The sequence below is a fragment of the Gopherus flavomarginatus genome, chromosome 3 (genome assembly GCF_025201925.1).
Source record: "Gopherus flavomarginatus isolate rGopFla2 chromosome 3, rGopFla2.mat.asm, whole genome shotgun sequence".
In the NCBI taxonomy this organism is placed as follows: Eukaryota; Metazoa; Chordata; order Testudines; family Testudinidae; genus Gopherus; species Gopherus flavomarginatus.
The window spans coordinates 204,259,173-204,274,395 of record NC_066619.1 but is presented as its reverse complement, the minus strand read 5'-3'; the positions used below and the strand labels follow the sequence as shown (position 1 = coordinate 204,274,395).

General features: G+C 40.9%; 1 protein-coding gene across 7 annotated transcripts in view; it reads right to left on the bottom strand.

The window, feature by feature from the left end:
• GUCY1B1 (guanylate cyclase 1 soluble subunit beta 1) overlaps positions 1–15,223 on the bottom strand; it is a 139,624-nt gene that overhangs the window by 103,435 nt on the left and 20,966 nt on the right. For 5 of the 7 annotated variants that reach the window (XM_050946447.1, XM_050946444.1, XM_050946443.1 and 2 more), the window contains one exon: positions 1,329–1,745. The exons of the other annotated variants lie outside the window; for them this stretch is intronic. In XM_050946447.1, coding sequence (XP_050802404.1) covers positions 1,329–1,583 — 255 coding nt within the window. In that variant the 5' untranslated portion in view covers positions 1,584–1,745. The remainder of the gene's footprint in view (positions 1–1,328; positions 1,746–15,223) is intronic. 7 annotated transcript variants of the gene reach the window in all.

Genomic DNA, 15,223 nt, shown 5'->3' with positions numbered 1-15,223 from the left:
GCCTAAGCCAGACAATTGGACTATGTTTATGCTGCAGCTGGCAGTGCGTCTCCTAGCCTGAGTAGACAGATTGCTCTAGCTCTCCTTGAGCTAGCATGCTAAAAATAGAAGTGTGGATGCTGTGGCATGGATGGTGGCTCAGGATAGCCACTTGAGTCCACACCCACCCAACACCCTGGGTCCAATCTTGGGTGACTAGCACAAGCTGACACCTATGCTGCAACACCTACGCAAGCTAGCACAAGCCTGTCTATATGGACTGGCAGTCTCCCTCCCATTTGCAGTGCACATATACCCTTGCAGGTCAAGCAGATACTTTCTAAAATCTGTTTGGTGAAGGTTCACTTAACTCCTTTCATTGAGTCAAACCCTCAGGACTTAATCCAGTTCTCACTACTGTTGAAATCAGTGGAGTTTGCCTGTGCATGGACCTCACTATCTGGGCAATGTTTAATTATTTATTTTTAGTACTTAAAACAACTACTATCAATACTTTTTGAAACCGATATTGTGCATGCAGAATATGGTACCTGACTGCTCAGCTAGTCTGAGCAGGGCATGTGAATCCTCTATTTCCTTTTGCACTATTTAAGTTGCACTTGTGAAAATATGTCTTTACTATTTCTGCATGTCACTGTTATTTGTATTATTAATTTAGCACAGACATTCTGTTCAGTGCAATTCAGTAGGAAATGCTTCAAGCAGTTGGAAGCTAGGTGTGATAACCCTTAATGAAGCGAGTAGGCCCTGGCTTCAATACTGCACGTAGGCATCCTGTTGACTTCAGAAGGACTACTTGTATGAGTAAGCATTACAAGTTTGGGCCCTAAATCAAACACAAACAATACAGTTTAAACAAGCAATAAGCCAGAAGGGCCTTCAGTATAGAAGCATTATGGAAATAGCTATTTTGCATTTTTATTAAAAGGATTTACCTATCTGTAGTAGATTATGTGTAAGGATTTGCAGAAGAAATTTATTTTTAAGGAGTGATTTAAATGAAGTGATGGAGGATGATTAATGTAAACGGAGAAGGGAGGCCTTTGAAGAGTACTGGGCAGCATGGAAGAAGGGATGAAACGAAAAAGGCACAATGATTCCAGATGGATTTTGGCACAATTATATCCAGCAGTAGTGGGAGAATGAAGAAACGAGAGCAGAGATGTAGGCAAGGACAGAACTATGCAAGGCCTTGAAGGAAGAACAAGGAGCTTGAACTTGATTCAAAGACTTACATATATTTTAATGCTTATTTCAAATGCATTCTTTGAATGTTTATCCCTAATGCTCTAATAAAATATCATTATCAGTACACTGTAATCATTTACCTCAGGAAAGAGCAGTTTACAGATGCTTTCAGCTAACGTGTGTAGATACACTCTGCTTCTACTGGTTTTCCTTTGTGGAAGGGTCCCATGAGTGTCTTTTTCACTGACTTCTTTGCAGATGGGCAAAGCTGCTCTAGAACTATTTGGCACTTCTGCACATTCCTCCTCATGTTCATCAGATATATGACTTTGGGTCAGTAAAGAGAAAGGACATTCCCCAGTGATCTTCAAGTCTTTCAGTTTGGTACAGAACATACTGTACAAAGTCTCTCTGTCTATTGAGATTAAGAGTACTTTGCTTTGTGTTTAATTCTCTTCTGCTGACTAACAGTAGAAGCCAGAACAGTAGATGAAGGCAATTGCTGTGGAAGATTTGTCGTTATAAATCACTGCAGGAACAGATGTAGCTTTATAACCCTACAAAACAAGAGGAAAGAAAAAAAGAGAATCAAAACATGAAAGAATGATAGTGTACACTAATTTAGTTTGCCTTATGGCTATGGAAATGTCAAGTTATGGTAAGGTCAGCCTTACTATAACCTGGAGGCTCTGACCCAGGAAAGAACTTAAGCACATGCCTAACTTTAAGCACATGAATAATTTCATTGACTTCAACTACTCATGCACTTAAAGTTATGTGCATGTTGGATTGGGGCCCTGGTAGCTAATGCAGAAACATATTTTATCTGAACTGTAACTGTAATCATGTTGAAGGATTAGATCTCTGTTGAAAAAAACAAACGAAGACACACTGACAACAGTCAGAAAACATATTTCATTCCTGTTAAAAAAAACCTACTTGAAGTGAAACAATGGGATTTGTTTTTACTAACGTGGGAATTTAAGCCTCAGTGCTCTTGATACTCACGGTATCACATTCATAGTCAGTGCAAGTATGACTGAGTTAGATCTACTTGCACTTCTGGAATGTAAGACCATGGATGTCAAGATCCAGCCCCTCAGCTCAAGGCTATTGTCCTGGCCATGCAGGTAGAAAGGCAAGCTGCAACAGATGTGGTTTAATTAGGTTGCAACTCCAGTCACTTAACACATCTGGGAATACGCAGCAATAAATTGTCCATTGCTGGTCATCTTTCTTTCCTTAATCATTTGGGAGGGCTGACATCAGTTCTCCCTATTTCCATTCTGGTCCAAGCCTGTTGCTGGGACCCCACCATCCACCCCTCATCTGAGGATTAAAGGGAGGTGGGAAAAGGGTGGATTTGTCTCCCATGGAACCAGATTTTAGAAGCCCCAACCCTCCTTTTCCCAGCTTCCTTAAAGCTACTTCCAATTCCTGTTTATCAGTCAACTATATCCTCTCTGCAACAAGTAAATGCCACACCTATTACCTCCTAAATTGCAGTGCCTTGACTTAACCTCCAGACTGGGGGCAGGGACAATTATGGAATGGGATAGACTAAATTCAAAAAGTTAAAGCTTTATAAACACAAATTTTCAACATCACATGTCAAAATATAGAAAGTAAATATCCAGAAATCAACAAATCATGCCAGTTTTTACTATGCGTTTTAGTCCATCTATAATAAACCTAATTCAAAAGTCTAAATCACAGGATTTTGACTCTAAAAAGTTCTCAAGCAGCATTCTTCTTTCTTTGCCTATCTGTAAACTCTGATTATCATCAATGAAAACATTTTTTCATCAGATTCTATATGTATGGTGAAATTAACATTTACCAACATTTATCCATAAAAATCTAATCCTTCCAGCATGATAATAATGTATATGCTACATTGTTAAAAAATGTTCTTTAGGTCTTTGATTATCCTTAAGCACATGCTTCAGTGCTTTGCTGAATCGGGACCTTACTTTTTAAGAACAACGCTGTTTCAGTTTAATATCATTACTGAAGCACTTTGTATAAACACTGTACCAAATACACTAGGATTTAAGAAAAAAGTTTATTTTTGAAAAGATCTTTTGTAAAACAATGTAGCATTGAAATACAATGACCATTGGAAAACGGCTCCCGATGAATGAAATTCTTCATTTACACACACTGCCTCTGATTAGAAATGAACTGTATGAAAATTTCAAATTCTCAGCTTTTGAAGAATGAAGGGTTGCATTAACCCCGGTAGCATTAACCCTGGTAGCACTAGTTATTTGAAACACAAGTTTGATCGTCTTACAATTGAAGTCTATATCAAAACCTGCAAAAATTTTCAAGTGAGAAGAATTAGGGCCCTGATGATTCCAATAATATTAATAAAAATATTATTACTGTACTAATATTTAAATTTCAACACAGTTTAAGAAAAGGCTGAAGCTTACTCCTAACAAAGGTTTTCCTAACAACTATTTGTTATTATTTTTTTTACAAAAAGAAACTGGATGGCCCTTTGGTACACGGTATCTCCATTCAAAACCACAATGCACTGAATTAGCCTAACAAAGTAGGGCCAAACCATGAACCTCTACATGGCCTTACACAGAATCAAACCTTTAATGAAAACAAAGTAGGAAACATAATTCTACAATGTCTCAGCAGACTCATGTACAGAAACATATTGACAGTAGCAAGACAATATATTATCATGCTACTGTTTACTGGGGAAATGTCATCAGTTATAAGGGTCTTAAAAAATATGAGAATTATGAGACATGGAGTACATCACAGCCTGAATCAGACAGTCCCAATACTTGTTTGAAGATTTATGGTTGCTCACAACACTTGAACACACCCACTGACAACAAATTATAATTTAAAGAGATATGAGGAAATTTGGAAAGTTTCTAGGCTTGTCCTTGCTGCCCAAATCATGCTCTTACAGAGTCTACCCCAAGACAACTTCATGTTCTCCCTCTGTCTCGTATTAATTGTCATTAGATTTACCTTTGAAAGGAAGTTTAAAATAAAAAAAAATCACAGCTCCCACGATCAAACAACGAACAGTAAATGTATTGATCATTTGACTCTGTTCAAAATTATACCATGCCATCAGAAAAAAATGCTGATGAATTATACAGGATATTTACTGCATTGCTCAAAATCTTTTGTTTTTAATACTTTTCAGTATACTTCCATATATACTTGCCTGTACAACAGGTGAAGTGCCTTCCTCTATGCTCTCCTGTATTATTTACCTATGAATTCTTTACTCTAGTAATAAATGTCCATGACAATAATTTTAAGTACAGTGCAATGGATCATACCTTTCAAAAACAGACGAATATTAAAATTTCCATGAAGAGCAGATGCACGATTACTTGTTAACTAGCATTTAACAAGCACTGTTTAATAATTTTATTTCATGGAAATAGGACAAAAATCATAAGCAAATTAGTTTATAAACCTAAAAGATGTATTTTATACTTATGTAGATTACAGGCATACAGTGAAGTATGGGGATTTATATCATCTCTTATCCTCAGTGATTTGAAATTAGTTGAGAGTACTTTGACTAGTCCCAAGCATCTTAACAAGGCTTCTGTTAAAATACACACAGAGAAGATCCCCCAAACCCACAAGAAAAAAACATGTTCATCTTTTAAGAACTTTAAAGTATTTGTTTAGTCTCATTTAATCTCATTAAATCACATATGTATAAAAAAGTTAACTGTCTTTCTTCATCTGCTTTGTTGATAAGTTACCTTATGAAACAGATGCAGACTTCACATGCCAGGGAAACATTCATTTGTTTTGGTGTAGTGGCTGCTTTGGAGTGCACAGCAGCTCAACAATTGGAGGATGTATTCATAGATTCATAGACTGTAGGGCTGGAAGGGACCTCGAGAGGTCATCAAGTCCAGTCCTCTGCCCTCATGGCAGGACCAAATACTGTCCAGACCATCCCTGATAGACATTTATCTAATCTACTCTTAAATATCTCCAGAGATGGAGATTCTGCAACCTCCCTAGGCAGTTTATTCCAGTGTTTAACCACCCCGACAATTAGGAACTTTTGGCTAATGTCCAACCTAAACCTCCCTGTGACATTATTGACATAATCTGGGACCACATAGAACATGGTTGCAACCAAAGTCCTGTAGTGGCACCAAATCTTGTATAAAGGGGGTCAAATGAGGTGTCCAAGACCAGGTTATATGTCGCTGCTTATGATTATGCTGTTTGTATATATGTATCATTTTTGTAGTTGAAGTTATGAATATTGGCTCTGTACTGTCTGTACTTCAAACTTATGCTCTGCTTCTGGGTGACATCTCAGACAAGTTGGTGTTAGCTCTGCCTAGCCTGCTTGATGGCCCATTAAGGACCATCATCTATACAACTGACCCATTGAGAGAAGGCAGATATGTCTTATAACTCAGCAAAGTATGCAGGAACTTGCCCATATGACTCCAGACTCCATTTTGCTGTAATTTTCCACAGTAGGAACAAAGAGGTGTTCTTACACCTGGAAAAGACTATAAAAGGCTGATGCCTCATCTCCATCTTGTCTTCAATCCTGCTTCTTACCTCTGGAGGGACTTTGCTACAAACAGAAGCTCTGAACAAAGAACTGAATGACCCATCCCAGCTGCGGATGTACACCAGAGACTTGATTTAAACCTGCAGTTTATTTCATCACTTACAAGCCTGAACCAAGAACTTTGCCATTACTGCATGTACTTGATTCCATTTAACCAATTCTAGCTCTCATCTATATCTTTTTCCTTTTATGAATAAACCTTTAGATTTTAGATTCTAAGAGATTGGCAACAGTGTGATTTATGGGTAAGATCTGATCTGTATATTGACCTGGGTCTGGGGCTTTCATAAACAGATAGCTAAGGGTTAATGTCTCTTACACCTGGAAAGAAGTAACCTGAAACACCTGACCAGAGGACCAATCAGGAAACAAGACTTTTTCAAATCTGGGTGGAGGGAAGTTTGTGTCTGAGTTCTTTGTTCTTGTCTTCTGCCTGTACTCCCTCTCGGCTATGAGAAGGATTTTTCTGTCTCCGGGCTTTCTAATCTTCTGTTTCCAAGTTGTAAGTATAAAGATAGGAAGACCATAGGTTTCTATTGTTTTCTTTTCTATTTACATGGGTATAGTCGCTGGAATGTGTTAAATTGTATTCTTTTTGGATAAGGCTGTTTATTCATATTTCTTTTAAGCAAATGACCCTGTATTTGTCACCTTAATACAGAGAGACCATTTTTATGTATTTTTCTTTCCTCTTATAAAGCTTTCTTTTTAAGACCTGTTGGAGTTTTTCTTTGGTGGGGAACTCCAGGGAATTGAGTCTGTAGCTCACCAGGGAATTGGTGGGAGGAAGAAGTCAGGGGGAAATCTGTGTGTGTTAGATTTACTAGCCTGACTTTGCATACCCTCTGGGTGAAGAGAGAAGTACTTCTGTTTCCAGGACTAGAAACAGAGAGGGTGGAATCCCTCTGTTTAGATTCACGGAGCTTGCTTCTGTGTATCTCTCCAGGAACCCAGGGAGGGAACACCTGGAGGGGGGAAGGAAAATGGTTTATTCCCCTTTGTTGTGAGACTCAAGGAATTTGCGTCTTGGGGTCCCCAGGGAAGGTTTTTGGGGGGACCAGAGTGCCCCAAAACACTCTAATTTTTTGGGTGGTGGCAGCTTTACCAGGTCCAAGCTGGTAACTAAGCTTGGAGGTTTTCATGCTAACCCCCATATTTTGAACGCTAAGGTCCAAATCTGGGAATAGGTTATGACAGGGGCTTGGTTCTTTGAGATTGAGAGAATCTTTTTTCTTTTACTGGGGTGTTGGTTTTCATAACCATTCATCCTCATGATGAGTGGCACTGGTGGTGACACTGAGAAACTGGAGCGTCTAAGGGGATTGCTTGTGTGACTTGTGGTTAGCCAGTGGGGTGAGACCAAAGTCTCCTTTGTCTAGCTGGTTTGGTTTGCCTTAGAGGTGGAAAAACCCCATCCTTGGGCTGTAACTGCCCTGTTTTAAGCAATTTGTCCTGAATTGGCGCTCTCAGCTGGGTCCCGCCAGAACCACATCGTTACACTCCCTTCCTGCAGTTTAAGCTCATTGCTTCTTGTTCTAGCCTTAGTTTTCTCCTTCCTCCTTATGACACCCTTTTAGATACCTGAAAACTGCTATCATGTCCCCTTTCAGTCTTCTCTTTTCCAAACTAAACAAGCCCAGTTCTTTCAGCCTTCCTTCATAGGTCATGTTCTCTAGACCTTTAATCATTCTTGTTGCTCTTCTCAGGACCCTCTCCAATTTCTCCACATCTTTTTTGAAATGCGGTGCCCAGAACTGGACACAATATTCCAGTTGAGGCCTAACCAGCACAGAGTAGGGCGGAAGAATGACTTATCATGTCTCGCTCACAACACATCTATTAATGCATCCCAGAATCATGTTTGCTTTTTTTGCAACAGCATCACATTGTTGACCACATCCACCACTTCTCCTTTATCCACAAGACTTGTTATCCTATCAAAGAAAGCTATCAGATAAGTTTGACATGATTTGTTCTTTACAAATCTATGCTGGCTATTCCCCATCACCTTACCACCTTCCAAGTGTTTGCAGATGATTTCTTCGATTACTTGCTCCCTTATCTTCCCTGGCACAGAAGTTAAACTACCTGATCTGTAGTTCCATGGGTTATTTTTATATCCCTTTTTATAGATGGACACTATATTTGCCCTTTTCCAGTCTTATGGAATCGCTCCTGTCTCCCACGATTTTCCAAAGATAATAGCTAGAGTCTCAGATACCTCCTCTATTAGCTCCTTGAGTATTCTAGGATGCATTTCATTAGGCTCTGGTGACTTGCAGGCATCTAACTTTTCTAAGTGATTTTTAACTTGTTCTTTTTTTATTTTATCTTCCAAATCTACCCCCTTCCTATTAGCATTCACTATGTTAGGCATTCCTACAGACTTCTTGGTGAAGACTGAAACAAATAAGTAATTGAGCATCTCTGCCATTTCCAAGTTTCCTGTTACTGTTTCTCCCTCCTCACTAAACAGTGGGCCTTAGTCCTTGGTCTTGGTCTTCCTCTTGCTTCTAATCTATTGATAAAAAGTCTTCTTGTTTCCCTTTATTCCTGTAGCTAGTTTGAGCTCATTTTGTGCCCTTGCCTTTCTAATCTTGCTCCTGCATTCCTGTGTTGTTTGCCTATATTCACCCTTCGTAATTTGTCCTAGTTTCCACTTTTTATATGACTCTTTTTTATTTTTTAGATTATGCAAGATCTCCTGGTTAAGACAAGCTGGTCTTTTGCCACAGCTTCTATCTTTCCTACCCAGCAGAATAGCTTGCTTTTGGGCCCTAATAGTGTCCCTTTGAAAAACTGCCAACTCTCCTCAGTTGTTTTTCCCCTCAGTCTTGATTCCCATGGGACCTTATCTATCAGCTCTCTGAGTGTACCAAAATCCACCTTCCTGAAATCCACTGTCTCTATTTTGCTGTATTCCCTTCTACTCTTTCTTAGAATTGTGAACTCTATGATTTCATGATCACTTTCACCCAAGCTGTCTTCCACTTTCAAATTCTCATCTAGTTCCTCCCTATTTGTTAAAATTAAATCTAGAACAGCTTCCCCCCAGTAGCTTTTTCAACCTTCTGAAATAAAAAGTTGTCTGCAATGCAGTTCAAGAACTTATTGGATAGTCTGTGCCCCACTGTGTTATTTTCCCAACATATATCTGGATAGTTGATGTCCCCCATCACCACCAAATCTTGGTCTTTAGATGATTTTGTTAGTTGTTTAAAAAAAGCCTCATCCACCTCTTCCACCTAGGTAGGTGGCCTGCAGGTAGACTCCTAGCATGACATCACCCTTGTTTTTTCCCCCTTTAGCCTAACCCAGAGACTCTCACTATTTCCATCTCCTATGTCCATCTCTACCTCAGTCCAAGTGTGTACATTATTAATAATATAAGGAACACCTCCACCCTTTTTCCCCTGTCTATCCTTCCTGAGCAAGCTGTACCCATCCACACCAACATTCCAGTCGTGTGTATTATCTCACCAAGTTTTGATGATGCCAAAAATGTCATAGTTGTATTTATTTATTAGCACTTCAAGTTCTTCCTGCTTATTACCCATACTTCTTGCATTTGTATATAGGCATCTAAGATACTGATTTGATCTTGCCTCCCAGTTTTGCCCTGACCCTTCTTTCTCTCTGCCATTATAGCCCATGCTTCCTCCTTTTTCCGACCCATCTCCCAGATCTCCATGTTCTCAACTTACCTGTGGGCTTTGCATATTCACATCTGCATACAGGATTCTCAGTGTTAGTAAAAGTGGTTTCAGGTGGACAGCTGCCAGTTGCTGTATTAGGTACTGGAGATCTTGGGGAAGAGTGTGACCCATGTGATCTCAAACCTGCCCATCTCCTCAATGACATGTTTGTGAAACCTTTTTGCATCTTTTCAGTACGATGAGAGGAGTAGCGCTGAAATCGGTATTACCATATCGGATTAGGGTTAGTGTAGCCGCAAATCGATGGTATTGGCCTCCGGGCAGTATCCCACAGTGCACTACTGTGACCGCTCTGGAAAGCCATCTGAACTCAGATGCACTGGCCAGGTAGACAGGAAAAGCCCCGAGAACTTTTGAATTTCATTTCCTGTTTTCCCAGCGTGGAGCGCTGATCAGCACAGGTGGCCATGCAGTCCCAAATCCAAAAAGAGCTCCAGCATGGACCGTACGGGAGATACTGGATCTGATCGCTGTATGGGGAGACAAATCTGTTCTATCAGAGCTCCGTTACAGAAGATGAAATGCCAATGCATTTGAAAAAAATCTCCAGGCTATGATACAGAGTCCACAGCACAGTGCTGTGTGACAAGCATAACGGAAAGCCAAAGAATCAAATGAACGCTCATGGAGGAAGGGAGGGGGGACTGAGGACTCCAGCTATCCCACAGTCCCCACAGTCTCTGAAAAGTATTTGCATTCTTGGCTGAGCTCCCAATGCCTGTAGGGTCAAACACATTGTCCGGGGTAGTTCAGGGTATATCTTGTCAATTTACCCCCCCTCCCCACCCATGAAAGAAAAGGGAAAAAATTGTTTCTTGACTTTTTTCAATGTCACCGTATGTCTACTGCAGGCTGGTAGACGCGGTGCCGCGGTACTGAACAACAGCATCCTCTCCCCTCCCTTCCCCAGTGGCAGATGATACAGTGCAGAAGGACTGGTAGCCATCCTTGTCATCATCCCGTGAGTGCTCCTGGCTGGGCTCAGGTGAGGTTGGCCGGGGGCACCTGGGTAAAAATAGGAATGACTCCCAGTTATTCCCAACAGATGGTACAAAATGGCTGGTAACCGTCTTCATCATAGCAACTGGGGGCAAAGCTCCATGAGCACCGCCCCTTTCATGTCTAAAGAAAAGATTCTGTACTGCCTGGACTATCATAGCAGCGGAATGCTGGGCTCCTCTGCCCCCCACCGTTTAATGTCCTGCCTGGAGGCTGCCTCTCCCTCATTTTATCTCACTAAAAACTCAGTGTTTCTTATTCCTGCATTCTTTATTACTTCATCACACAAATGGGAGGACACTACAATGGTAGCCCAGCAGGGTTAGGGGAGGAGGGAAGCAATGGGTGGGGTTGTTGCAGAGGTACCCCTAGAATGGCATGCAGCTCATCATTTCTGTGGGATCTGACACGGAGCGGCTGTGCTTTCTGGTACACTGGCTCTCTAGTACACTTGCCCCATATTCTAGGCAGGACTGACTCTATTTTTAGATAAACCATAAAGGAGGAGAGTCATTCCCATTTTTGTCTTTGCGCCTCTGGCTGACCTCAGCGAAAGTCAGCCAGGAGCACCCATGACAGCAGCAGACAGTACAGAACGACTGACAACCGTCATCTCATCGCCAATTTACAATGGCACAGCAGACACAACAGAACGACTGGTAACCGTCTCTGCTACCTTGCAAAGGCAAATGAATGCTGCTGTGTAGCGCTGCAGTACTGCCTCTGTCAGCGGCATCCAGTACACATACGGTGACAATGACAAAAGGCAAAATAGGCTCCATGGTTGCCATGCTATGGCGTCTGCCAGGGCAATCCAGGGAAAAAGGGCACGAAATGATTGTCTACTGTTGCTTTCACGGAGGAAGGATTGAGTGACGACATTTACCCAGAATCACTTGTGACACTCTTTTTGCACCATCATGCACGGGGATCTCAACCCAGAATTCCAATGGGCGGGGGAGACTGCGGGAACTATGGGATAGCTACGGGATAGCTACCCACAGTGCAACGCTCCAGAAATCGACGCTAGCCTTGGTACATGGACGCACACCACCGAATTATTGTGCTTTGTGTGGCCGCGTGCACTCGACTTTATACAATCTGTTTTACAAAACCGGTTTATGTAAAATCAGAATAATTCTGTAGTGTAGATGTACCCTGAGTAGTTATTGAGATCCATCAGGGCTGGCAACTAGAGGACCTAACAGCTGGAGCACTTTCAAGGCCTGCCTCCAAGGCACGGCACATCTGGTGCTACTGAATAGCTTAAGAGGTTGGTGTACCACAGCATTAAGCAGTCATAATAATTACTGAAATATTGCAGTGATTATAAACTAATATTTCAAAACATCATTAGTGAAATTTAACATTAATGGGATCACCATTACTTTAAAAGTCTTAATGGCTTCCTGAAAGGATGAAACCATATTATGAAATCCAAATTAAATACTAAACATCACCCCAGCTACTCCCCTGCTTGATATCTCACCCTGAGCCACAATGAAGACCTTCTCTCAGTCTAGTGTGATAGTTCCTCCTAATTCTTAATATTTTATTATTTTAAAAAATGTGTTATGTCAGAGAAAACAGGACCAATAATAATAATTTTGCTACTGCAAAATTAGCCAGCTGTCCAGCCAAGAGATCGACCATAAAGGGAAGAAAAAACTTCGGAGGCGGAGGGAGGCTTTGGGGATAGGTAGTTTCCTAAATCAAATTCTCCCACTGTTCCTCACCCTGAGTAGCACCTTAGTCCTCAATGGCTCCATTGCAATCAATGGGAAATGAGGGCTCCATAAAATACATGAGTAGACTTTAAAGATCACAGATTTTAAAGATAAAGTAAAAGGCTTTGTACCTAACATGTGACTTACGTTTCTGCTGCGTGAATAGTTATAGCTATTAATATAAGAGAAAAAAAATGAATATCATGATTTAACAGTCAATGTTCCAGAGGTGGACCCAACTCAAATCCAAGTGTCAAAACACCACTGAAATTTGGGGGTGATTGGTGTCAGTTCTGATTTTATAAGTGACATATCTCTCTAAAATGGGCTGAAACAAACCCCTGGATCCCAACACTGCTAAACTTTTAGGGAGGGCGGAAGTGGTCCAAACTCTAGCTCTAAACATTACAACACACATCCATCCCTAGATGTAATTAAAAGCACAGCATAAGCCCAGAATTCCACACCCAGATCTTAGCATGTAGCTAAAAGGAAGGACTGATTGTCAAATGTTTGGTATAAAACAGACTTGCCATTTTAGGTTTACATATGTATTTTCTAAGGGACAAATCCTCTTCCTAGAGCTTGGCCCAAGTATTTGGACTGCCATACTGGGAAGGTGGCATGGGAAGAACCCTCTGTCTCCCAGGGCAAAATGGCTGTGGAACCACCCCAGTGAAGTTACTGCAGTCCAATGTCTGGAGCAGGCTCTACAGCACCTCATGGTGGCAAATCCTCTTGCCTACCATTGTCCAATCCCCATTCCTCAGTGCAGTCCGCTACCACAGAGCCGAGCTATGTGTAGAATGGAACCCTGAGCCCTCTAACCCTGGGAAATCTCACCATTTGGCTGTTCACTGAGCTTGCAGCTGCAGGGACAGGATAGCCCCTTAACGATTTTGGACTTGAAAACAAATTCATGTATTTGACCAGGCATTTCAGCTCACTTTTTACTGAGAAGTCTTGCTTCTTGGGCTGTGCTAACATCACTGATGACATGGTAAATGACTCGGGTGCACAAATAAGTAAGTAAACAAAACAAAGAAGCTATACCAATGAAAACAGAATACATTTTTTCTGTCTAATGGAAAATATCCAAAATGGTAGGGAAATTGTATTTTCATGCTTCTAAGTGAAATACATAGACTTATATATAATATTTTCCTCTTATTCTCTGGATTTGCAATCTGTCAAAAAGCAATAAAGCTTTTAACTGAATAACTGTAATGAATAATAATGAGCAGTCAAAGAAATAAATCTATGAATAGTCCCTTAACAGAATCTTTTCTTGATCTTATAGTGCAAAATCCTGTCCTCAGGTACAACTCCCAAGGTAATCAATGGGAGTTATACGGATATGACTGAGAACAGTATTTTTTCCACAGTTCAAACAATTTAAGTTGGAATCAACAAATGAGAAAGAGATCGCAAGTCCAAAAACATGAAATTATTGTAAAGAAAACTGTGACAGTCAAGTGTTCTGCTTGTTGGCTCCTTCCGCTCCAATTGCATACTTACAGCCAGATCCCACAAGCTTATATACACACAAGTAACTTTACTCACCCGAGTAGTCCCATGACTTCAATGGGACTGCTCTCATGAATAAAGTTAGTTCTGTGCATATCTGCAAAATCACACCCTTGATTTGCAGTCATACCATGAATAATTTATTATAATATGAAAATTAATAGCCTTCTTCTGACAGTGGCTATAACTATTATTTCTGTGTGATATTCATGATCAAACAGATTTGTTGTTCCTTTTTTATAACAGTGGATGAATTTAAAAACAAGCCATTAAGAGATTCCAAAATCCTACAGCCCTTGAAACAAACAAAACCACTCTTTTTCATATCAGTAAAGTTAAACGTGTGTTTGCCATATTAAGACACAAACTTGCACAAGTACAGTAATTGCCATTGTTTTAGCTACGTGGCGGTTTAAAACATCAATTGCATTAAGACACTAAATGGCTAAATATTTCCCGGTACCTACTGTTGTGTTCGCCATTTTAAATTATAATGAACAGAAAGTTTAAAAAGCAATTGTTTACCAAACACTTCCCTGAAATATATAGATACCACGTATTTGTTCGAAAACTAAGCCCTTTTAAGGTAAACAGTGTTTTATAAACAAATTCTAACCACAGATTTTTCTGACTCAGTGTTTGCCACCTGTAGCACTACTGTGTCTTTCACACAGAAAAATCACTAATAACTATGAGTAAACATGAAAGGTCCAAGCCAACTCCCATTGAAGTCAACAACAGTTTTTCAGGATCCAACAGTAGTTGGATCAGATCCTAGGAGTTTTGCCACAGTTGTCATGGAAATAGATTCTGAGATTTGCATGTTTTCTTCTATTTGAAAGAAAACACACCCATGATTTTTGACATTCTGGCACTTTTGCAGGTGATTGTGGTAGACATGATAGTAGCAACTGAACCAAATCTTCTGAGATCCTTGAGAGCTGTCAAGTTAAGAGGTAGGAAGAAGTGAAAGTAAGCTGGTACCGGCCGGTACGGAGGACCAGTAAGAAAAGGAGACTGACTGAGGGAGGGAAAGAGAAGCCTGCTTCCTGCATAAGAATAGTTTAAACTCAGCTGTTCCCTGATGGTTCAGCCCCCAGGGCTAGGTTTCTGGCATCCCTGTTAATTTCACTTACAGTAGCTAGGGGGAAGGGGTGGAGGAGAGGGTGTGTTGACCATGGCAGGGGCAGTCCTTTTCTGCTCCCGGGATGAGGGGATCTCTCCAATACTAATATACACAACAAACACAAGCATTTGGCTGCACAGCTTAAATCCAGAGCTAATAAAAGCAGGTGGAAGGGGAAAACTCACTGTCACATTGGTTTCTTGGCTCCTCCCTCCCCCTCCTCCAGCCAGGCTGCAGACAAGGCTCTGCATTCCTCCCCCCCAACCCCCAGCATGGGTTCTCCTCTAGGCTCTAGCTTGCAGTAGGGACACTGGCTGAGATGCCTGCTGCTGCTGCCTGCAAA